This window comes from Medicago sativa, chromosome 1 (genome assembly GCF_051527215.1).
Source record: "Medicago sativa cultivar Bolivia chromosome 1, Bolivia_mono, whole genome shotgun sequence".
NCBI classification, from domain to species: domain Eukaryota; kingdom Viridiplantae; phylum Streptophyta; class Magnoliopsida; order Fabales; family Fabaceae; genus Medicago; species Medicago sativa.
Genome location: NC_140749.1, coordinates 73,612,649 through 73,636,779, shown reverse-complemented (window position 1 = coordinate 73,636,779; position 24,131 = coordinate 73,612,649). Strand labels below are relative to the sequence as shown.

Genomic DNA, 24,131 nt, shown 5'->3' with positions numbered 1-24,131 from the left:
CTTATCTTTAGGAGTTGAAAGAGAATCATACAAAGAATCATTTATGTCAGTAACATCAGTACTAGATATTGGAAAATCAAGGACTTCAACATTTTTTGTTGTTGGAATTATGTTTGGTTCACTTGCATGGTCTGAAATGGAATTTGTTGGATCGCTATTGTCTACTTCCCCACCTTTCATTCCATCAATGTCAATTTTACTTTTCTCCTCCTCTCCATGTGTAGTTTCCTCTCCTCCATTTGATGGACTTGGAGCTTGTAATTCACTTTCACTTCCTTCGTTGGAGTTTAACTTTTCAGGCCTACCGTGATTTCCCCTACCTGCATGAACATCGTGAGAGAGAGGAAGAGAAGATGAACAGTGCTTATGAATACATTTCCTCGGCAGTTAACTACCGAGAAATTCCTCGGCAGTTAACTGCAGCCGGTTTTAAATTCCTCGGCAGTTAACTGCCGAGGGGGCAAAAGCGTATTTTACATGTGTGTCCCAGCCATATGGAATGTGTCAACAACAATTTTCATATTTTTATGCTGTTAGCAACAGGGGGTCAAGATAGATTTTACATTTTTTTTTTTATTTTAAAGAAAGATGCATGTAGCATTTTATTAATAATAACAGAATCAATACAATCCGGTACATCAAAATAAACAATGAGACTAGCTGATAACATGACCTCTCTCGTGAGAACGTGAGCCGCCACGTTGGCTTGTCGCCGACTAAACTCTATCCTTGAGTTTGCAAAGTGTGAGTAGAATAGGTTTCGACATGTTGTAATGACGTGACCAAACTCCGTAACATCGTTCTGAGGAGTGTTGAAAGCGTTAACTGTTACTTTGAAGTCAGTCACAAAATCCACATACGTACCACATGCGCATGAAAAAGCCCCGTAGCTTCACCCACCTCAACAGAGAACTAATGTTATATTCAACAATCGCAACCCAATATATTTTTTCAAAAAACAAAAAACCGCAAAGTAATACATGTATAGTGACAGATCACACAAAACACCAAATAAATTGATGGTTTACACTTTCAATTGGTTTCCTTGCTCCAAACAGGCTCTCTAAAAAGCCTATTTATTTAAACATACGAGACTTATGCTCTCTAAATAATTTATCAGGCATGTCAGACCATCATATCTATCTATCTATATATAATTAAAACAAAGTAGGGTGTGTGTAAATTAAATAGTTCATAAAAAAAAGTGTTAACACAAAACTTAGACTATTTCCTGGCATGTTATCCGCCTTAGAAGTTAGTCAAATGTGTGTTTTTCAAAGCCTTCACATAAAACAAGTTTTAAACATGATAATAAGCCTAATCAGAGTTTAAAAATATTAACATAAGTTTAAAATAAAGTCTTTGACATATAATACGTCTGATCTATTTAAATAAAAAATAACTCGTCATCGCCCACTCTCATCCCTTTCTAGAATGCTCGAAACTAAGTGGTTTTTCTAAAGTGTTGTGGGTAAAACGTGGTTATTTTTAAATATTAGGGGGTAAAGGTCTAATTGTTGGGGTATGAAAAAGATACAATTTTGGTTTTGTTTTCTAGGCCCAAATCCAAACTGGCACAAATCAAACGAAGGAGGCAACACTGACCTAAAGTTAACACAGCTTCGTCTTCTTCTTCGTTCTCGGCGAGACCGCATTTACATATCGCCGGTAAACATTCAATTTTCGAACGACTTATCCCTTCTATTAGCCGCAACCAGTAATGGCCGCCGGAGCAACCGTAAACGCGAACGAAACCACACGTGAGCACACAGAACAAGAAGTAGACGAGGACCGAAGCTTCGAAGAGCTAGGTTTAGACGCACGTCTCGTTCGCGCTTTACTGAAGAAACGAATTGAGAAACCTACTCCAATTCAGCACGTTGCGATTCCATTGATTCTTGAAGGTAAAGACGTCGTTGCTCGTGCGAAAACCGGTTCTGGCAAAACATTTGCTTATCTTCTTCCATTGCTTCAGAAACTGTTTACTCCTAATGTTGATAGGAAGAAACTAGCTCCTAATGTTTTCGTTCTTGCACCGAGTCGTGAACTATGTCAACAGGTGCATTCCCCTGTTTCAATTTCTATGCTCAATATCTTTTTTTACAGTTGTATATAAATGTATCTATTTCATGTTTTTTGTTGTTATTTGATTTTTCAGATATATGTGGAAGTGAAGTCACTCCTTGAGCTATGCAAAGTTCCGCTCAAAGTTGTGCAGTTGAATAGCAATATGCTTGCTACTGACTTGGTTCGTTATTCTCTTTATGATTTTCGTTGTTGCAATTTATGCCATGATTAGCACACCATTTTGGATTAGAAATGGTCAATACCGGGAGAACATTTTAAATCTTAAATGTAGATCGAATTAGGCCCTAGACTTAAAATGTCTTGCAAAAAATATTCTAAAAATGGCTAATTTGACTCACTTTTAAAAATCATAAAGACCAAATTGATATTTTGCATTTCTTAGTGAACTGCACATTTCGACTGTGTGCATCAATTAATTACTTGTTTCCTCATTTTCTTTGGAGTGAGCAAGATTTTTTGAGTAAACTCACATGTCATATATAAGTTTGTTTAGTTACATGGCTGTGATAGCTTCCTTCATTTTTATCTTCTTTCCCCTTTATAGTTCATGTAGTAGATTAGATAGTAAGACAAGAATAGAGTTGTATGTGAAACATGCGTAAATATTAGATTTAGAGGCGTATAAACATTTAATAGAAAGCTGGAAGGGGCTAGGGTCAGTGTAGGTATACAAGTGTCTCCAGCACTTGAGTAGGTTCATATATGCATGTCAAAACTATGTATTCTATTTGTTTTAGAATATGGTTTGATGATTGTTCTAATGGTCTAAAATTTGTGTTTGCAGCAAGCAGCACTGGTTGGGCCTCCCGATGTTTTAATCTCCACTCCTGCTTGCATAGCCAAGTGTTTGTCTAACTCAGTACTTCAGGCAGCATCCATTAATGGTTCTCTTGAAACTCTAGTTCTTGATGAGGTGAATCAGATAAAGCCTATTGTTTGTTTAGTTTAGTAAAGTATAATTGTTTATATTTGTATCATTTGATTGGTAAGACCAAAAATTAATGTTACTTCTTTTCATTAATAGTTACGCTACTTGATATCCAAATTATTGTTGGGTTTTATGTTTTTTATAGCTTTTAAATTTTTATAATGTTGGTTAATTTTAATTTTGGATTATCTATACTTTTGATTTCTCTAGTTTGAACTAAATGCGATTTTGATAACTCAAGTTTTTTTGAATCAACAACTTTTAGTTATCAAAATCGCGTTAAGTTCAATCACAATCCAGTTTGATTTTCTATCCAAAATGTTTGAGAGTGTGTTATGAATTTTATGTCAAAACAAGGCCAAAAGTTTTGAACTTAAGAAATGTAATGAAGATTTTTAAGTGGAAGGCCAAAAGCAGAATTTGAGAGTTTTAAGTGGAAGGAAAATGACGGAGAGATTCAATTACTGACATTAAATTTTTTTAAGAGCTAAACTTCACTCAAATTATTTGGGGTACCTGAATCTTAGATTAGCTATAATAGAGGGACTAAAACTCTTTGATATTTTAATGCCAATTCTAGTAGACATTGAACAGTTGTTAATTGTTCCAATTGTCTATGTTCCATGACCTGATCGGTATCCAAAATAATCTTTTCAGGCAGATCTTCTATTATCATATGGGTATGAAAATGACATAAAAGCTTTAACACCACACATACCCAGAAGTTGCCAGTGTCTTCTTATGTCTGCAACATCAAGGTGTGTCATTTGTCTTTCACCCTTTTATTTTATATATATATATATATATATATATATATATATATATATATATTATCTTTCTGCTCAGATGCTTTGTAATATAATGTGGACGTGGATGCTACATCTTTCATTCCTCAATTTTTTAAATTTTTATTTAATAGTTTTAGCCCATCATTTCTTTATAGTTGATATTAAGAAATTAGAAACAGAAACAGGCATAATGATCTTTTTGCACTTTTGAAGGTTGTGTAATATACTTTCTATCGGAGAAGTGTTTATCTCTGTAAAATTGTACTGGCTTAGTGTATGAATGACTGTTATGTGATATTATTTTAGGATTAGTCTTTCGTAGAATCATGTCCATTTGCAATTGTTTCTAACAAAATGTTTTCTTTTGCAGTGACGATGTTGACAAACTAAAAAAGTTGATGTTACACAACCCCGTTATCTTGACTCTGCCTGAAGTGGGAAACCGTAAGGATGAGGTCATCCCTAAAAATGTTCAGCAATTCTGGGTAAGACATTCGATAAATTTTCTACACGTCTTCTTGATATTGTAATGTTAATTGCGGTGAAGTTTAAATCTTTATTTTACACAAAATATTGTATCATATCTTTCTTTGGAGACGAGAGACCGCCTTCTTTTCTATATTTGGGATCTGTCTTGTATCCGCCTTCTTTTCTATTATTTACCAATATACTTCTTTCATTTTTCGTTTTTTTTTTCTGGTTCAACATTTTTTCCTGTGTAGCTGATACACTTTTAACCATTTTCTTTGAATATTTTTATCAGATCTCTTGTCCTGCCAATGATAAGTTGCTCTACATCCTTGCGATGTTGAAGTTGGAGTTAGTCCAAAAGAAAGTTCTGATATTCACTAATAACATAGATACGAGTTTCAGATTGAAACTATTCTTGGAGAAGGTATGTGCCAGACATAAAATCATTGATAAGTTTTCACCTAACAGGTTTATGCACTCGGGATAGTTGGCCAATGGCATGATATTAAAGATTATATTACTAAGTGGTCAAGAATTTGAACTTGGTCATGCCCATTCTTTGTAATAAAAGTTAAATTTTATCACATGGTAGATGTAAAACCATTCAAGAACCTATATTTAACAGCTTGAGATTTTGGTATAGATGATTATTGACAGCATTTGCATCTTTTTGTATTCATCAATTAAATTTAATCCATCCAATCTTACATGTTATATCATACTACATGTCATACACTGATGTTGGCACATTTTTTTTAACAATTCACATTGATATCTATACTGCATCAGTTTAATGGGTGATAATCAATCAACATATTTTCTGTAATCTGAATTTTTTGTTGCCTTAAATATGTCTGCTCAAAATGATTTGGAGTTTTGCTCAACTCAGGAAAATCATGTTTCTTAGTTACAATTATTTCCTCAACCACACTGCTTCCACCAGTCTGAACATTTATAGTTTTGCACCTGAGGTTATTTTGTTTTCATCACTTCTTCCTCCCTCATTTTCTAATCTTTGCCCTCTCTATCATTCTAGTTTGGGATCAAGTCGGCTGTTTTAAATGCTGAATTGCCTCAGAATTCCCGTCTCCATATTCTTGAGGTATGTAATTTTATCCACTTCCGTCTTTCTTTTGGTATTATAGCTGCTAAGGTTTTTCGACTTAACCCAGTTCTATGACACGTTCCTACTAGTGAAATATTAGGAGAAATTTTTGGAGATTTTGGTTTGGAGAAACATATTCTATTTTCATTTTTATTTTTACTTGTAATTACCAAAATGTCATCATGTTTCTATTTTGCCAAGTTTTTTTATAGAATACTTTTTTGTTTCCATCAAAACCTCCAAGCATAATTAATTGAAAATTAGATGGCATTTTGCAAATTAAAATTGAAAAACATAAAATGTTTAAACAAACCAAATCCTTGTGTTCTTAAACGTGGATTTATTATTTTATTCATTCATTTATATATAGATATACGCTTGACATTTTATTACATGATTTTGATGAGCTTATTTTCATCAGGAATTCAATGCCGGCCTATTTGATTATCTAATTGCGACAGATATCAGCCAGTCAACGGAGAAGGATGAAGCACCTAAGGAAAATATTGTTGGATCAAAAAAGTCTAAAAAATATACAAAGCTAAAATTAGATTCTGAATTCGGAGTAGTAAGGGGAATTGACTTCAAAAATGTATACACGGTATGCATGCCAACTCTTATATCTCTTTCTGACATGTTTTTGTCTGGTGTGTACGTTTGAAATTATAATTAGAGTTGTATACTATGGTAGATTTCATCTTCTGATTCATATCTTTGTTTCATTGGGAGATTGCCATGTTCACTGAAATCATTTACTTACTGCTTTCTCTTGCTGATGAACAGGTTATAAACTTTGAAATGCCCCGCAGTGTGACAGGATACGTACATCGAATTGGACGTACGGGAAGAGCATACAGTTCTGGTACTTCTATCTCCTTGGTAAGTTTGTAAGACAAACAAAACAGACAAACAAAACTCCTCTTCTCCACCAAGTAAATTTTGCAAAGTATTGTGACTCTTTGATTTTTTGCTCTCTAATCCGTGTTGTTCTTTTGGTATATTATTGACATCCAAGCTACATTACCTTGGCATTTAGATTTTCCTTGTTTCCTTGTAGGTTTCTACAGATGAGATGGATACCTTTGAAGAAGTAAGATCTTTTGTTGGGGACAATGAAAACAATGGCTCAAACTCAATCACAGAGTTTCCCTTACTCACCAAGAGTGCAGTTGAATCTTTACGGTATAGGGCTGAGGTGAGTTATATTTCCCCATACTCTCAACAAAAATATCATAGATGCATCAACCAATGAGAGCTTTGAATGATTTTTTTGTGAAACAAAAAACTGATTATGAATCCTTTAGTTTAAAAATGAAATTATCTCATCTTATATTATGTTTCAATACTTTTAAGCCTCATACGGTTTCCATGACAGGATACAGATAAGAATAGGAACGGGTACAAGTTTAATATGGATCTTTTCCCATTCCTATCTAATGCGCACACAGTATTATGTCATTGTTAACCTATTTTGTGTTTGAGGTGGATTAGACAATGATACCCTATTCCTATCTAATGCACACACATTATTATGTCACTGTTATCCTATTTTGTTTTTGAGGTGGGGACTAGACAATGATGATACTATATGATAAAAAAAAAATAGGAACGGTACAAGTTTAATATGGATCTTTTCCTATTCCTATCTAATGCACACACAGCATTATGTCATTGTTATCCTATCGTGTCACATTGAATTAACAAACATTGGATTATTATAGGGTAGCAAAATAACCAATTGATCTATCTTCTCTCATTCTAGCTACCAAACAGAGCCTTAAAAGTTTGTGTTTAGTCAAACAATAAACATTATTTTTATGATTAAATTCCATGTCGTTTCTGTCTCAGTTAGACTTGCGAATATTTAGATTTACTAGCATCTTCCATGTCTTTTCAGTTATTTTTTTAATTTCAAATTAAAATATATAGATGATATTTTGGCACTCTAGCTGCTTTGTAAACTATATTGATGATTGACATTGTTTTGCAGGATGTTGCAAAGAGTGTAACTAAAATTGCTGTCCGAGAATCACGAGCCCAGGATTTGAGGAATGAAATTTTGAACTCTGCAAAGTAAGTCCCTGGTATTGAATGTGTTATGCTCGAGATTTGTAACTCTGATCTTAACCTTTTTTCATCTTCTAATCCATTCCTCCACACCTTTGTTTTTCCATTTTAGGCTGACGGCTCACTTTCAGACTAATCCAAGAGACTTAGGTAATGTTATTGGTTCATTTATTGTTACTGTATGTAAATTTGGCATTTATTTTTGCCTTTTTCATGTTTGAAGAAGTTAAACTTTAACCTTTGAAATTTTATTTGAGCAGATCTATTGAAACATGACAAAGTTTTGAGCAAAACCGCTCCTCCTCCACACCTTTGCGATGTCCCAGATTACCTAATAGACAAAACAACAAAAGAGGCAAGGGCAATGGTTAAGCTTACCAGAGATGCAATGGGAAATAATAATCACCGACGGGGATCCAAGAGAAAATCAAGAAAAGGCAGTGACCCTCTGATGGCCATCTCTGCTGGGGTATGATCCTCTATAAAACTTTGTTGACAGCTTGGACCTTTGTATAGATGAAAATAACCTTTGAATAGAGCTATTATATTTTATGTGCATGTGTAAAATTTGGTATCTAAAATCACTCGATAAGAGTGTCTTATACTGTTATTTCTTTGTATTTTGTTTTGTATTCTGTATATAACTGACGGATTACAATTTTCTTCAGGTATCAAAAAAACCGCACAAAGGTTTTAAAAAAGACAGTGCAAGCAATGGCAAAAGCAATGGTGATAGACAAAAACACAAAAAGACAAAGGCAATTTGATAGGGTTGCTCTTTTCGTACAGAGCCTGATAACTTGTAACAGGCTCCACAATTTTGTTGTAATGTTATTTCCAAGTATTGTAGATCAAAATAGTAAAGTCCCTTTATATGGCCAGATGACCTCTATATTTATAAATTCGATTAAGATTATTTTGAGTGCTCACCAAGATACTTATCTTAATTCAAGTTAGTAGAGTTTGTGTTAAGTGGATAAGTTGGAAACTAAATGACATCGAGAAAATTGAGGTAAACTTTTTAAGGCAAATACTAACAAGTACTATTTGGAACTTTTGGAGGGAAAGGAGAAAAGCGAAATGGAAGGAAGATTAGTGCTACAACTCAAATGGAAGACTTTTTTTTTTTTTTTTTTTGAGAATGATAACTAGTGTCCTAAGGGCATTGGTTAAGCATCCAAAATAAGTAAGTTTTTATGAAAAAGTTGTGTAATCATTATTTGATCAAAAGTAACATTTTATATTTGCAAGACAAAATTTCTATTTGTAGATTCCTTAACCAATGTCCTGAGGGCATTGGTTAATAAGACTTTTTTTTTTTTTGTTGATGACTTGGTAGAAAAGAGTTTTAGAGTGCTTTGATAAATTCTTTTCCGCATTATAATAGTCTTTTTATTTATTTAAGGAGATTAATAGTCTTCTCCACTTATTCCTTCATGATTCGAAGTACGAACTATAAACCTTTGGATGTAGCAGGTCTACACATAAACCTTCAAATAAGTGAAAAATATCTTATTTCTTCTCCTCTCATTCCTCCGGAGGATGTGGATCTCTCATTTTCTTTTTTCTCATTTCCTCTCCTAATTCTCTATCTCTCTTGATCTTAATTTCTATTTTCATTAAAAAAGAAAAATATAAATGAGAGCTTTGATCCCTAAATAAATATATATATATATATATATATATATATATATATATATATATATATATATATATATATATATATATAGACACACTATGAATTCAATTTAAAAATATTGATGGACCATACCCATATTCATAAGTATCAATAATATTTATATTTATATTAATCAGTAAAAGGAAGTAATTTTTTGATGAATCAAAACTATTTGCCTGACTCAAGTTGTCAATGAGTTTTAATCAAGGAAAAACTCCCATATTACTAATGAGTCTTTTATCTAAAATTTGGAGTTAAGAGGGCAAAATTTGATGAATGAGGCACATAATCATATAAAGATTTTTTTTCAACTTGGTAAGAGATCTAGGCGCGAATCCAATCCTAAAAATACATTCTTCAGATATGAGATTTGTTATTGTATTTTTTACTACATTAATTGTTATAGTAAGAATAATTTTTTTAAAAGAATACTTGTAAATCAAGGCTCTCAAAATATTTACATTCCTAGTGATTTCATCAATATAAATCTTAATAAAGTTATAGAGGTTTTATAGGTTTATAAAACTCACTAACTTAACTAACAACTTTTCCCATTCTTATTATACTGTCATATTTTGAGGATAATTTTCAATATGTTTACTAGTTATGTTTAAAGCTCAACGCAACCTTGATTATTTATCATAGAGTGAAATTAATTTTTTTTGAAAGATCATAGAGTGAAATTAATGAAATATGATAAAAAAAAATTAAATATATTATAGAAAAAATAAATAATAATGTAAAAAATAACAAAGATAATTGATTATTTTAGTATGTGACAAAAGTCAAAAAACAATTTTTTTGGTTAAAAAAAACTGTTTTTTTTGTCAAAGAAAAAAGTCAAAAAAATATTTACTAAAAAAAAAGTCAAATATTAGTTTTATTTTTGCATATGATCCAAATAATACTGCAGACGCAAGAATGGTGATCCCTTCTCTTTTTCTGCTGCACTTACAGACAGACACAGTAACGCTACTACTTTCTTATCACACCCAAACACCCAACCACTTTCTGCATTCCATCACTAAAACGACGTCGCTTCTTCAACTTAAAAAAAAATTCCCAAAATGTTCACACCGTAACAACTTTCAACAACAGGTTCGTTCCTTTTTCCTTCAAACTCTTCACAACCACAATCCCAATCCCAATCCCAATTCTCTCTCTACTTCGCGTTAGGGTTTCTCTCTCCCTCTAGGGTTTAGTTCAATTCACTCAATTTCTCAATTCAATTGTGAGTTTCTTCTTATTCAGAGAGAATGGATCAAGCAAGATCGAACGACAACATCGATGAGAATGTAGGAATTCCAGACGATTTACGTTGCAAGAGATCAGACGGGAAGCAATGGAGATGCACGGCCATGTCGATGCCAGATAAAACCGTTTGCGAGAAGCATTACATTCAAGCCAAGAAAAGAGCAGCCAATTCTGCCATGAGAGCTAATCTCAAGAAATCTAAGCCCGATTCTGATGTTAATTTGGAAAGTAAGAGTGATGATTTTGATGCTCCGCTTTCAACTGCGGTTAATAATAATAATAATCATCGTTCTTCCTCTTCCTCTGGGAAGAAGTTGTTTGATAAGGTTTCTAAGAATCAGTTTCGGTATACTCCTGAGGGTGTTCTTGGTTCTTCTTCTGGAAATAATGTTTCCAATCCTGGTGATGGTGGTGATGTTTCGCCTGATGAGGATGCTGTTCTGTTTGAAGAGAATTGGGTCTCGAATGATTCGCAGCATGCTTCTGGTGATGATTCTGCCGGGAAAATGACAGGCAGGAGCATGGATGTTGATGTCAACACTGTAAGTTTTGTATGGTTAGCTAACTACTACCTCGGTCTCTAAAATAAGACTCTATTGGCCTAATCACTGGAATTAAGAAAGTTGATACCGGTAGTATTAAATTTGTTAGTAATCAATTAATATTGTTTTTAGAGGTTTATCCTTCTTTTAAAGGTTTATCCTTCAAGCGAGATAGTTTATGATCTATAGTATTTATTGTTGATTGTCGAAAAAAGATGTAAAATAAATTGGCGTATGCCTGTAAAGAAATAATTAATGCAGTTGAAAATTTTAAGGGGGTTTTATAAAAAGGGATAAAGAATTTTCTCAAGAGGGTCTTATATTTAGGAACGGAGGTAGTGGTTTGTAATGGAATGGGAGGGTTTTGTTATGTTGATGAATTGAAAGGTTGCTTTTTGAAAATTGCTTTGTAGGAATGTTCTAATGGAACATCGGATTCTTCTCAAGAAACTGGCAGGCAGACTTGCCATCAGTGTAGGAAGAATGTCAAAGATGTTAGTTGGTGCCTTAAGTGTGATAGGAGAGGATACTGTGATAGCTGCATATCAACATGGTGAGCACGCAATTTTAGTGAAGATACCTTCTTCGGTTGATTTTTTCGCTGCTCCTTACTTCCCGATGATGACTGCGTGTTATGTTGTGCTTTTTACAGGTATTCTGACATTCCATTGGATGAAATTCAGAAGATATGTCCTGCATGTCGTGGTATATGCAATTGTAAAATTTGCTTACGTAGTGATAATTCCATAAAGGTACTTTGAAAGTTACTAGCATACCATTTGATTATGCACACGTTCAAAGTTTTGCATATGCAATTCCTTTTCTGGTCAATAAAATTTATGGTTTTGCTGATATTAAGGTTCGGATACGTGAGATACCTGTACTGGATAAGTTACAGTATTTGCACGTGTTGCTCTCGTCAGTGCTTCCCGTGGTAAAGCAGATCCACCGAGAACAATGTTTTGAAGTTGAACTTGAAAAGAAGTTGCGTGGTAAGATGTATTTTAAAGTTTATTTGGGTTTGCTTGCAGCCTTGAACTGCCGTTGGCATTTGACTGTACTTTACTTTTTTCTTGAGTGTACTAGTATTTGACAATGTGGAAATAATGGTTTCTTTCACAGGTGCTGAAATAGATCTTCCAAGGACAAAGTTGAATGCAGACGAGCAGATGTGCTGGTACATCTATGACACTTATATTGAAATTGATGGTTTTTACGGGTGCAGAAGCATCATGAGAAGATGTTCCCTATTTGTTTGTAGTATATGGCTAATTATTTATGTTGTTTTGTTTTCTTGCAGCAATTTATGTAGGATACCTATCACTGATTATCATCGACGCTGCCCAAGTTGTTCATATGATTTGTGCCTTATTTGTTGTCGAGATCTTCGGGAAGCTACTTTACATCAGAGTGAAGAACCTCAAACTGAGCATGCAAAAACTACTGATCGAAACATATTAAGAAAGTTTCCTCTCTGGAGATCCAATGACAATGGAAGTATTCCATGCCCCCCTAAGGAGTATGGTGGTTGTGGTTATTCATCATTAAATTTAAGTCGGATTTTCAAGATGAATTGGGTCGCAAAATTGGTAAAAAATGTAGAGGAAATGGTTAGTGGATGCAGAACGAGTGATGCTGATGGTCCGCCAGAAACCGGATTGAATGCTCTCAGACTTTGCCAATATTCTCAAAGAGAGGCTAGCAATGATAATTATCTTTATTGTCCAACATCTGAAGAACTCAAAATTGATGGGATTGGCATGTTTAGAACACACTGGAAAACTGGTGAGCCCATTATCGTTAAGCAAGTATTTGATAGGTCATCAATTTCAAGCTGGGACCCGTTGGTCATATGGAGAGGGATTCTTGAGACAACAGATGAGAATATGAAAGATGATAACAGAATGGTTAAGGCCCTAGATTGCTTAGATGGGTCTGAGGTACACATCTGCAGATCTCTTGTTGGCAGTTGAAATTGTATTGATTTTCTATTGCCTCTGTCTTTACTAGTTGATTATTTTTTAAATTACTCTACTTTATGGCTGATTTTTTTTCTTTCTATTGATAGATTGATATCGAGCTTAATCAGTTCATGAAAGGATATTCTGAGGGGCGTATTCTTGAAAATGGTTGGCCACAAATATTGAAGCTGAAGGATTGGCCTACACCTCGTGCATCTGAAGAATTTCTTTTGTACCAAAGACCTGAATTTATCAGCAAACTGCCTTTACTTCAGTATATTCACTCCAAGTGGGGCCTTCTTAATGTTGCAGCTAAATTGCCTCATTACTCCTTGCAGAATGATGTAGGACCCAAGATATATATATCTTATGGGATTACTGATGAACTTGGCAGAGGTGATTCTGTCACAAAACTCCACTTCAATATGCGTGACATGGTATATTTCTCCATCCTCATTAACCCAAGATATGCCACATGGTCATTTTATTTCATGCACTTTTGAGTTTGAGTGGATACAGATTATTTTACAAACTGCAACTTCATTGTAGTTTTGGTTTAAATTTCAAGTGTATTAATTTGATAATTAATTGTTAATTTATGCTTAGTTATGTATTTATTCTCTAAATTTTCTGATTAATGCATGCAAGCTGTTTATTATATTCATAGGCTTAATCGCACTTTTGGCACCCTAAAATTTTAAAGTGTACGATTTTGACGCCCTAGTTTCAATTGTGCGATTTTAACCCCCCACTTTTACCCCCTTTTGCATTTAGTAGTCCCTCATGTGTATTTTGACCCAAAAATGCTGACATGGCCAATTTTTATAGGTGGTTAGATTGTTATTGGACGTACTGAAATTTAAAAAGTAAATTTTAGTAAATTATAATGAAAAACTCAAAAGTGAGGAGGGTAATTGTTTACCCAAACACTGTAAAGTACTACTACATTTTTGTCTATCTGTCTCCTTTTCCTGCTACATTTTCTAGAGTGAAATGTTAGAATTTTGATTTATTTTAAGAAAGAAAAGGAAAGTAGTTGGCTATATGAGTGAAGTAACAAATGACAACTGTACTTTTTTTTTTACACTAAATTTACTGTTTTTCAACAGGTGTACCTTTTGGTTCATTCAAGTGAAGTAAAGCTGAAGGACTGGCAGCGGACAAAAGTTGAAATGATGCAGAAAACTTCCAAGGAATCTGAGGCAAAAGAATCTCATGGGGATCCAGATATATGTTCAAGAGCGAGTTCACCCGATTCATCCTTTTGTACAAAAATTAATGGACTGGATTTGGAATCAGACCAGAAAGATTCGACTATGGATCAAGGGGTTGAAGTTTATTCTAGTGCTGAAGGGAATTTGGTCAATTGTGAAATTCCATTAAGAGAAAATGGAGACGTCTCTGAGATAACACATCCTGGAGTTCTTTGGGATGTCTTTCGTCGGCAGGATGTTCCAAAGGTGACTGAATATTTAAAAATGCATTGGAAGGAATTTGGGAAGTCAGATGATATAGTAAGTAAATTTTTAAGTCTTACAAAACAATTGAAATGACATTTCTTACCAATTTTTTGGTTATATTACTTGTTTTGATATTTTGTTGCTGATGGTAATTTTACTCTGGATTCAAGGTTACATGGCCTCTTTATGGTGGAGCTATTTTTCTTGACAGACACCATAAAAGAAAGTTGAAGGAAGAATTTGGTAAGATCTTAATTTTGTTGTTATGAATTGTTAAGCGGTAGATATAGTAGTAGTTGGTTAGGCTGGAGCAGGTGAAACTGTATAGTGTCTTGCCCTTTTGGACTTCATCACTCCCACAAAGTTGACAATTTCTTACAGTTTTTTTTTTAATGGTGGGCAACAACAATGGTGGAAGCTGAACAAAATAATTCTTCTTATATGGACTATAATAAGCTCCCACCATATAGGACCTATTGTGGAACCCTTGCCTTGCACTTGCCAGATACTGATTTCACGACTCAAACCTGTGATCGTTTAGTCACATGGTGGCAATGGTAACCGCTGTGTCAAGGGTCCCCTCCCCTTCAACTCCCTTTGTTTGGGAGTTTAATTATTTATGAAGGGAAGTAAATACGAGGAGAACCATTCCTGAAGTGCTATATTTGAAGTTTTGAGCCAAGAGGAAGGGAAGGGTGTAGTTAGTAACTTCCTCTTGTTTGATTATGTAAGGGAATTAATGAAATTGTTACCATGTTTTTTTCGAGGTAAGAGAAATGAGATTTACCAATAAACACTTTATCTTCTCCCCCGTCCACCGTTTCGGCGATGATTGGGGCAGCGGGAACATTATCCCCTTCCTGTCTTCAAAAACCTTTCCAAAGCTTTAGGTCACTCCCTTAGCTGTCATCTCCCATCAAAATGCTCAAAACTCTTTTCCCTTTTCATCCTTACTTTCCATTCATCACATGCTTTTCCTGTATTACTGGGTTGATGCATCCTGTGTCAGTATCTGTCTACAGTCTTCATTATGTTTTTCAATGTTTTGCCACAAAAATAATGGGAAAATACATTTTCAGGCAAAAAGAACTTCTATGAGGTCTAATTGAGGTATCTGAGAGCAATTGAACACATGCATTATTTATCAATAAAAGCTTAATACTATTGTGCCAAATTGTGGGTAGACTAAAATTTCGGAAAATAATTGGTTTTATTTATCTTCTTCCTTTCTAATGTGATTAATGTCTTCCTAAGTAGGAGTGGAGCCGTGGTCATTTGAACAGAATTTGGGGGAAGCTATATTTGTTCCTGCTGGTTGCCCTTTTCAAGCAAGAAATGTTCAGGTGAGTTCATTTTCCTTGTGAGTTCACTTTATACCCGTTCCTCGAACTACTTTCAAAGGATGGAATTTTCATCTGATTAAGTGTCTACCATTATTAATATTATCTATATAGTTATTCTGAAATATTTAATCTAGCAACTGAGTTAAAGAGTGATATGTCAGTGCTGATAGTAGCATAACTCATGTAATTTAAATTATATAGGAAGTATTCCTATATGAATGCCTAAGTTAGTTTGTAGTTTTCCCGTTCAGCCTATTTGAAATTGAAACCAATTAACAGTGATAGTTGACTTTGTTTATTATTTTCTGTTGATGATCTATTAGTATATTGATACAAGTGATAACTTTGGTAGTTGTTTTTCTGGGTGGAGTTTTCCTTCACAAACCCAAAGTTAATGTTACCCCATCTGTCTGTTGGAAGAACTTTACAATTGCAGGTTAAGAGCTTGGAGTTGTACCTACGTTCTTGTGTATTGAGGTCACAGTTTAAGTATTTGGCTTGACTGGAGATGGAATATTTCTTAGATTAATTACACCGATCTTCATAAGATTTCCCCAAATTACATGCACCTACCCCTCTTGTCTTTTGATTTAGAAATTACACAAACCTGCCTTTGCCATTAGAGGGGAGTTAAACTAATGTGATATGGACAAAGCTTAAGGAGGCCAATATAATTTATAATATGAATTTTTTGTGTAGGGCCTGAACTCTTAAGTCTTAACTAAAGGGGTCAACTCTTTAGGAATTATGATAACTAAAATAACATTTACACTACTGTTTTTTTTGGACTAAAATACTAATTTACTGCGGTTTTTAACCATATTTTTGTATAGATTGGCCTGTATTCATTACAACTGACCATACAATTATCACACTATTTAATTTGATAAATAAAACTTGAAATCCTTTTGTTTTATGAAAGCGTTGTGAACTCTCCTGTGTCCAATTTGTCATAGTAATGTGATCATCTCTATATTTTGAAAATTTCAGTCCACTGTTCAGTTGGCCCTTGATTTCTTATCTCCTGAAAGCCTGGGAGAGGCTGTAAGATTGGCAGAGGAGGTTCACCGTCTACCTAATGAACATGAAGCAAAACTTCAAGTTTTGGAGGTCAGCAAAGCAAATAGTTGCACATAATTGTTCTCTTTTTGCTCATTACCATTTGCGTGCGATTTTTCTCTCCTTTAAATAATGCCTGTCATTTATATTGTATTGACACGTAGATCTCAAGTCCTTAACTTATTTTTGGACATTTATGCAGGTGGGGAAGATATCTCTTTATGCAGCAAGTTCAGCAATCAAAGAAGTTCAGAAACTTGTACTTGACCCAAAGTATGTAAATTTCATACTTTACTGATTAATTGCATTATCTCTTTTTCTCTCCCACTACCCGCCCATTTCCTCTCTGTGTTCTGTCCCATTTTTTCATCTCAGAACATCTTGAAATAGAAAATAAATTCATTTGCTTGATTGTTGTTTTACCAGACTTGGTGGAGAGATTGGATATGGAGACCCTAATTTGACTGCAATGGTTTCTGAGAACTACGAGAAAATGTCTAAGCAGAGGCAGATAACTTGTGCTTGAACATCCACATTTAGCTTAGTCTCAAATCAGGAAAGTAGTTATGTACAGTAACTGTATTTGAGCAGTATTTTAAAAGTTAGTATGTTTCAGTGTAGTAGATCAAATACGTAGATAATTGTTGAATGTGTATAATAGTTACCGACGTTAGACATAGAGAATCCTGTAGCGAGAGATTTCAGATCTGTAATTTATTTAAAAAAGTGCAATAGAAACATGTAATTTTGTAATATATATGAAGTCACAAAATTATTTCTGACCTTTTACTTAAATTAAGAAATGTTTTGGGGCTCAGAATTGGCATCAGCCAGGCACCTTCCAGATAAAAAACACAACCGAAACTGCATTAGTTTTTGGGAACCTGTGTAGCCAAGCAAATCAAAACCTTAGCTTTGCAAACAAAATAAAAGTTACAAGTTCGACCTACTGGATATAAATTTTATTTGTACTCCCAGGGCCTAGCCTCAGTCTTTTGGAGATCTACCCACTGTTATTTTCCATAAAAGCTTCAACTGAACTAAGTTGTGAGATTGAATGAATCTGCAATTGTATAGAAATCCGACTTCACTCCTGGCCAGGCTGATTCAGGTGCCTGAGCATTTAACGTGAAGAGCCTCCCACCACGAGCACAACAGACACAAACATTGTGTCGCCTAAACGAAGGACTCTCAACTCTGAATTCCAGCTCGTAGTATTTGGCATTTCTAACAGTATCCTCTCTCAAACTTGATTTTACCAATGTTCCCTTCACATCTGGCTGTTGCCCGGATCCTGTTATGGTCCGAATTACAGCTTCCCCCACCTCCTCAGGGCTTCCAAATGCTTCAATCCTTGAAAGTTAAAAACACGCGCTTTCAGTAATCCTTGTTTTCAAGTTTTCAATAAGCACATGGAAAATAAGTGAAATTATATTCCAATTCACAAGTGTTAAGAAATAAAGTGAAGTGGTAGCTAGTAGTAATGGATGGATACTTACGAGAAGTCTAGAGCAACGGGGGAAACAATAACACTGACATTGAGTTCACCATTGGAACCCGGGGGACCAAATGCGACAACTGGTTCATTGACATTAGAACGTGGCCGTAAATTCAGTGGAGGAGGATCCAATGATAGTTCCATTTCTCTTCTTTTAGCAGCTCGATACAGCAGTGTCTGATCTCCAACCCAATTCACCGGGTATATAAATTCTGATTATTTTAATATACCATCAGAATCATCCCCAATTAACAGTTAATTAAATGTACTACCATGCTTTTTAATGTATGAATATAATATACTACTAAAGTGAATAAATAAATAAATTACCGAACCCCTCTCTTGTGTCAATGTAACGTGTGTAGCCTCCTATGGGATAAAGCACATCTAGCTTCAGTTTACGACCATTCTGTGGTGACAAACCAAGAAAAAAACTAGTGATGCCACCAAAATTTGCACCTAAGGCTACAAGTGAAGCTGAACCTATTCCCACAAGAAGCCGCCGCTCAAATTTCTTGGCCAATTCCTCAGCAGGAGACCACACTACTGCTTCTTTAACTTTCAATTTTTCTTCTCTATCACTCGAACATCGTGTTACACCAATGCAATTTCTGTTCCATGCTCCAAACCTCGTTTGCAGTCGCAGTTGCACTGCCATCTTTCAACTCTTTATGTCATAAATAACAATATAGTACTATGTCACAATTATTATATGCTGGTTTCATTCACGTAACATGTATTACATCCTCTATATTTTTGCTACCTCTTCCTTTTAAAAACAAAACACGTTATGCGATTATAAGAAAATAAATAATGAAGTGGTGGATTTTGATTGGTTTGGAATGCATTGCCCTTATCTAGTTTTTGTGGCTCTCATTTCCTTTGGGTTCTCAAGTCAAGAGACATTACACTACATTTTAATTTGTGCATTCATTGGCAATATATGTACGTATGTGTATGATGAAAATCCGAACGTGAATATTGAACAGGAGGGAAGTCTTATAATTAAGGCTAAAGTGCAACTTTGGCCCCTTATCTTTCAAAAAGTTGCGATTTTGGCCCCCTAACTTTGAAAACTACAATTTTGGCCCCCTAACTTTGAAAACTGCTGAGAAGGCGACACGTGTCCAAAAAAAAGGGCCATTTTGAAAAGATAAGGGGTCATAATCGCAACATTTTGAAAAGATAAGGGGTCAAAAGACATATTTCCCTTATGTTAGGGGGTTAAAAGAGCATATTTCCCTAAACATGGGAGGCCAAAATTGTAGTTTTCAAAGTTAGGGGGCCAAAATCGCAACTTTTTGAAAGATAGGGGGCCAAAGTTGCACTTTACCCTATAATTAATGATTTGCCATTATAACATTTGAATACACATTTATGGGACCATCATAAGAGTCTACACATAACACTTACACTGGCTAGCTAGTTTGTCATGAATACAAAATCGACCAATTAATATCAATGATTTGATGTGTCATGGTCGAAAGGAAGGGGGGTGTGGGGTAGTCAAATAAATAATACTAAAAATAAAAACAGAAAATAATATTAAAGCAACCCCACTAATTCAAAAAGTTGAATACTATTATTAACTATTTCTTGGCTCCCCCAACCAAACTAAGTGGTGTTTTCAAATGTTGCTTGTTGCTGAAAAAGATTCAAATCCTCCATTCTTGGTTGACCAATTTCTCCAAACCTCATCAGCTGCTGCTGCTGCTGCACTTTCTGCCTGTTGTTGTTGTGTACCCCCTCCATAGAAATTACTATGTGCACCTCCTCCTCCTATCCCCAACAAATCCAGTGTCATTACATCTCCACCACCCTTACTTCCACTAATGTTCATAACATTATTACTATTACTTGATGCACCTCCTCCTCCACCTCCAACAACACTATTAATGCTTTGAGTTTGATTGTTTTGTTCAATGATCTTCGATAAAGCCTTACTTTGATCCAATATAGCATTAAACATATCAACTCCATTCATTCCAACGCCTCCTCCATTTATTATCCCATTTGCATTGAAATTATTATTGTAGTGTTGTTGTTGCTGTTGCATGTAGTGGTTCATGAAAGCATGTCCTTGTTGTTGCACTACACCAAACTGCGGCGGCGCCATCATGTTTGTAGCAACGGTAGTTTTATCCGTCATGATACCTGCATTATTATTACTCACAGTTGCACCCATCTGAGCAGCTTTCTGTAGCAATGCAGTGGCTGACATGTGAGGTGAAGTTGCAGCAGATAAATGGAGTGATCCATTTTCTTCCAAGATGTTGTTGAGTGAATTATTTGAACTGAGTTGAAGAGAAGGAGATGAAGTTGATGATGAAAGGCTTCTAGTGAATATGTTGTTGTTGAAGGGTTTTGGTGGCACTACTGACATGAGTTCATGAGGTGATGATAATGGAAGTTTGTGATCTGAATGGTTGTTGAATTCTGATACAGTTCCACCAATTTGAGGGTTAATAATGGGGTTTAAAGGTAATGAGGAAACGAGATTTGAGATTGGTTGGTGTTGCAAATTTGATAGTACTCCTTCGTTTGCTTTGTTGTTCTCTTCAGCTAATGCGTCACAGAATGCTCTGTGGGTAATGAAGCTGTCTCTTCTGCATATAAGTAAATAAATCAATTAATAAGAAACACTAGCTAGGTGAATGTAAGTTAAACTCATATTCAACATATATCTAACAACACAACTAAATATGAAATATATTATAATTACTCATGAGGACCTGCATGGGTATTATAATATACTAAAAAGACTAATGTTTTTTATACACCCTACATACGTAGGAATCTTTGACTGAGCCAAATAAATTTATTAATATATACGTAGCTAGTAACTTATAATTGTACTCAAGGAACACTTCTTTATGCATATAATTAATATAAATGATCAAATGCTAATCACTTTTATTTTATAGTGAAATGTTATAAATAGTTAATTTGTCAAAAAAAAAAACTACTAACATTTCATAAAACGAATTAACTACTAACAAAAATTTGTTAAGACATCTTAATATTTCTTCGCAATTTGTTATTTTTTTTAAGGATCGATTTGTTATTGTTGATGATTAATATATACATTAAGCGTATGTCTATATATATATTGTCTATTCAATCAATATTATTTTTAAAATCACACATATGAATGATGATGATTTGCGGTGTAGAGCATATTAAAGTGGAAAAAGTCTTACATAGATACAAACATAAATGTAAATTATTTGGGTACACACACAACAATGAAGAAAATTTCCATAAAAAAAAACAATGAAGAAAATTAGATGATAAATAAATTAGTCACATTATTCAAAATCACTAAACCAACTTATCTTTAAAAATAAAAGTATTTGTTTGAGTGTGACCAAACATTTTACATCTGTGTTTGTCCCTAAGTAAGTATTTTTCTTTACGATGACGACATATCAAACCTAAACTCTTAATATTAATTAGATAGAAAAATAATCTTTGTACAACACAAATCCATTATACAATTTCTTAAAGAAAATAATAGAGAGAATGATATTGATGATGTAAAAGAAGAAAGATATAAAAGGAAAATAAAATATTGAATGAGTGATCGAGAATTATAGATGTCTAAATATCATCACACACTCATAAAACCTAAACTACAAAAAGTTAAAAAGAAAAACTCAAATGAAAAGTGTTCTTAGTTCATAGGTGTGTGGTCAAAGCCCAGTCTATCTTATTCTTAGCTGCCAAAACGGCACGCACACACTTTATTATTATTAGTAAACGACAGCTAGTGCATGAAAGTTCAACTAGTGCAAGAAACTAAGAAAGAAACACTGTTCAAAAGTCAAATTAAACCACAAGTTTTTATTCACATTTCACACATACATACCTGGAAAAGATGGTTCCACAGTCACATTTGTATTCCCTTGTACCACATATTTTGGAATGAGCTTTCCAATCAGATTGAACAGCATATTTCTTAGAACACTTATCACATTTCCACTTTTTCTCACCATGCTTTCTACAAAAGTGCTTTTTGATACCAGTAAGATCACCAAGTGCTCTTGCAGGGTTATGGTGAACACATGAAGGTTCAGGACAAACATAAACCCTCTTTCTAATTTCTGCACTAGTTCTTTGTTTTAGCTTCCAAGGCAAGTTGTGTCCTCTTCGGTGCAGTTGAAGATTTTGGTCTCTTTGAAAACCCTTGTTGCATATTTCACATACGAATCTGTTTGTAGCCATTAGTGTTGTTGGTGATAGTGCTATCACTTCAGCACTTGGATCTGTGCCAAAAAAATTAAACACGTTATTTAAACTATATATGTACTTTGTGTGAAACAAAGAAAAAATAGGAGTCAACAAAAGTCAACAGTGTACAACAATTATTGGCAAGACAATAATTGAGTTTCTTCTTCTCCTAGCTACTTACTTACACACACCAATAATTCATCATTTATTTTAGCTATATCAATTATATTCTGACTTAATTAAAACATATCCCCACTATATAGATCTTTGTCTTCACTTAAAAGAATAATTAGGCATGCTTCTTTTTTTACCAGATCAAGTCTTATCCTTTAATTTCATGGAGCCTATAGAAATGTCTTAATTAAATGCACTTAATTAATTAAGCTTGCCATTGTCTATTTTTTTTTACCTCATATTGGCCTTTTTGTGAGATATCATTTTTGGAAACGAAGATCATTTGGAACATATTTTAGTAGCAAACTATACATCACTATTTTTTCATTTTTAGAATTAACCAATGAGAAGGTTGAAAGAAGTACATATGTTTATATATACAAATGAAATATATACAATAATTGTTGTTATAGAATATGATGCTTGGAATTGGTATGTGCAGTGCAGCCCATGAATAACAATAATTATGTACTGCTCAAAATTTTATTTGATTATCATATTTCAATAAATGAAATCTTGCAAAACTAATAATCAGAACTTGTTACATAATTAAAATCAAGGGAAGAAAAACAAGAATCAATATGCAAATAAAATTAAAGGTGAAAAATTAGAGAAAAATAGTCAACTTAAATAACTGAGATAATTGTTTAAGAATACAAAATAAATTACCTGGATTTCCTGGTAGGTTCCTTTTCTTCTTAAGAGGTGGTTGTAAATCTGTGTTAGAACCATTGCTATTATTATTATTATTTGTTGAAGTATGAGAATGTGGACTATGAAATTGACCAAGTATTTGATCAGTTTGTTGCTGTTTAACTGCATCTTCTCTTGTATTCTCTGTAGAGAAACTCCCACTATCACAACTTGTGATGTTTGACATAGCCAAATTAAGAAAAAGGAAGTAGAAAAATGCTCCCTTTTTTTTCTATTTAGTTTATTACAAACTAGTGAGTGTTTGTTTCACTACTCTTGTCTTGAGAAACTATGGAAAGAAAAAAACAAGCTATCTAGGAAGCAGAGGTTACTTAATTGAAACAGAAAAGATGGGATTTGTGGAACCAGAGGAAGACAAAAACCAGGAAACTCTCCTCCTTTTATGGTGTGGAGATGAGGGGTGCTTGTTGGCATAAAAATACAAGAAACAGGCTTTGGATTTGCATTGTAATTAAAATATGTATTCTACTCTTTTCAGGCACTGTTTTTTGTACCAGTTGATATGCCCTTAACATTGTTTGATATTATGGAAATACCCTTCACTTAATTTTTTGGATGTATATTTTTTTTTTTTTTGGAAAACTCGATCTACGGCTTAAGAGTCGACTAATACGAGGGGTCCAATTCCACCGTTCACTTGCATGAGCCCCATTTAAAACCAGATCATAGCACAATATGGACGTAGCCCATCGAAATTGACACCAGGGGAAATCGAACCTGAAACCTTGAGAGGATCACATTCCAATGTCCCAAGCCAACCATTAGGCCAAC

General features: G+C 34.2%; 4 protein-coding genes across 5 annotated transcripts; 2 read left to right on the top strand and 2 right to left on the bottom strand.

Moving 5' to 3' along the window:
- The first annotated feature begins 1,607 nt into the window (after window positions 1-1,607).
- On the top strand, window positions 1,608-8,376 carry LOC146957245 (P-loop containing nucleoside triphosphate hydrolases superfamily protein). The gene is made up of 14 exons (XM_085735002.1): window positions 1,608-2,059; window positions 2,159-2,248; window positions 2,873-3,001; window positions 3,674-3,774; window positions 4,175-4,289; window positions 4,568-4,699; window positions 5,312-5,377; window positions 5,802-5,981; window positions 6,164-6,259; window positions 6,438-6,575; window positions 7,371-7,453; window positions 7,560-7,597; window positions 7,708-7,916; window positions 8,116-8,376. The coding sequence occupies exons 1-14, from the start codon at window positions 1,721-1,723 to the stop codon at window positions 8,212-8,214; spliced, it is 1,815 nt and encodes a 604-aa protein (XP_085591128.1). The 5' UTR covers window positions 1,608-1,720; the 3' UTR covers window positions 8,215-8,376.
- Window positions 8,377-10,093: 1,717 nt separating this feature from the next.
- On the top strand, window positions 10,094-17,499 carry LOC146957244 (JmjC domain protein JMJ24). 2 transcript variants are annotated; one of them, XM_085734967.1, is made up of 14 exons: window positions 10,094-10,223; window positions 10,377-10,921; window positions 11,335-11,474; window positions 11,574-11,673; window positions 11,781-11,913; window positions 12,044-12,098; window positions 12,222-12,861; window positions 12,990-13,319; window positions 13,992-14,396; window positions 14,513-14,585; window positions 15,600-15,685; window positions 16,676-16,795; window positions 16,947-17,017; window positions 17,171-17,499. In XM_085734967.1, exons 2-14 carry the CDS (start codon window positions 10,382-10,384, stop codon window positions 17,268-17,270), a joined length of 2,793 nt encoding a protein of 930 aa, XP_085591093.1. In that variant the 5' UTR covers window positions 10,094-10,223; window positions 10,377-10,381; the 3' UTR covers window positions 17,271-17,499. The 2 variants fall into 2 exon arrangements, with proteins under 2 accessions (XP_085591093.1, XP_085591087.1); XM_085734961.1 differs by having other exon boundaries at window positions 10,094-10,921.
- A 4-nt stretch (window positions 17,500-17,503) lies between these two features.
- Window positions 17,504-19,016, bottom strand: LOC146957243 (Photosystem II reaction center PsbP family protein). Its single transcript, XM_085734992.1, has 3 exons — window positions 18,573-19,016; window positions 18,244-18,454; window positions 17,504-18,097 (listed from the first exon to the last, which is right to left on the bottom strand). The coding sequence occupies exons 1-3, from the start codon at window positions 18,898-18,900 to the stop codon at window positions 17,785-17,787; spliced, it is 852 nt and encodes a 283-aa protein (XP_085591118.1). The 5' UTR covers window positions 18,901-19,016; the 3' UTR covers window positions 17,504-17,784.
- A 561-nt stretch (window positions 19,017-19,577) lies between these two features.
- Window positions 19,578-23,789, bottom strand: LOC146957242 (zinc finger protein GAI-ASSOCIATED FACTOR 1-like). Its single transcript, XM_085734976.1, has 3 exons — window positions 23,316-23,789; window positions 22,111-22,507; window positions 19,578-20,848 (listed from the first exon to the last, which is right to left on the bottom strand). Exons 1-3 carry the CDS (start codon window positions 23,524-23,526, stop codon window positions 19,870-19,872), a joined length of 1,587 nt encoding a protein of 528 aa, XP_085591102.1. The 5' UTR covers window positions 23,527-23,789; the 3' UTR covers window positions 19,578-19,869.
- Window positions 23,790-24,131: the final 342 nt, after the last annotated feature.

What these genes read in the sequence shown, in the direction of transcription:
- LOC146957245 (XM_085735002.1), top strand. Translation starts at nt 1,721, where the DNA reads ATGGCCGCCGGAGCAACCGTAAACGCGAACGAAACCACACGTGAGCAC. An exon ending in GTCGTGAACTATGTCAACAG is followed by an intron (nt 2,060 to 2,158) that starts GTGCATTCCCCT and finishes TTGATTTTTCAG; the next exon opens with ATATATGTGGAAGTGAAGTC. An exon ending in CTGGTACTTCTATCTCCTTG is followed by an intron (nt 6,260 to 6,437) that starts GTAAGTTTGTAA and finishes GTTTCCTTGTAG; the next exon opens with GTTTCTACAGATGAGATGGA.
- LOC146957243 (XM_085734992.1), bottom strand. Translation starts at nt 18,900, where the DNA reads ATGGCAGTGCAACTGCGACTGCAAACGAGGTTTGGAGCATGGAACAGA. An exon ending in TGACACAAGAGAGGGGTTCG is followed by an intron (nt 18,455 to 18,572) that starts GTAATTTATTTA and finishes TAAAATAATCAG; the next exon opens with AATTTATATACCCGGTGAAT. An exon ending in CCCGTTGCTCTAGACTTCTC is followed by an intron (nt 18,098 to 18,243) that starts GTAAGTATCCAT and finishes TTAACTTTCAAG; the next exon opens with GATTGAAGCATTTGGAAGCC.
- LOC146957242 (XM_085734976.1), bottom strand. Translation starts at nt 23,526, where the DNA reads ATGTCAAACATCACAAGTTGTGATAGTGGGAGTTTCTCTACAGAGAAT. An exon ending in GAACCTACCAGGAAATCCAG is followed by an intron (nt 22,508 to 23,315) that starts GTAATTTATTTT and finishes TTTTTGGCACAG; the next exon opens with ATCCAAGTGCTGAAGTGATA. An exon ending in TGTGGAACCATCTTTTCCAG is followed by an intron (nt 20,849 to 22,110) that starts GTATGTATGTGT and finishes ACTTATATGCAG; the next exon opens with AAGAGACAGCTTCATTACCC.
- LOC146957244 (XM_085734967.1), top strand. Translation starts at nt 10,382, where the DNA reads ATGGATCAAGCAAGATCGAACGACAACATCGATGAGAATGTAGGAATT. An exon ending in ACTTGAAAAGAAGTTGCGTG is followed by an intron (nt 11,914 to 12,043) that starts GTAAGATGTATT and finishes TTTCTTTCACAG; the next exon opens with GTGCTGAAATAGATCTTCCA. An exon ending in ATTGCTTAGATGGGTCTGAG is followed by an intron (nt 12,862 to 12,989) that starts GTACACATCTGC and finishes TTCTATTGATAG; the next exon opens with ATTGATATCGAGCTTAATCA.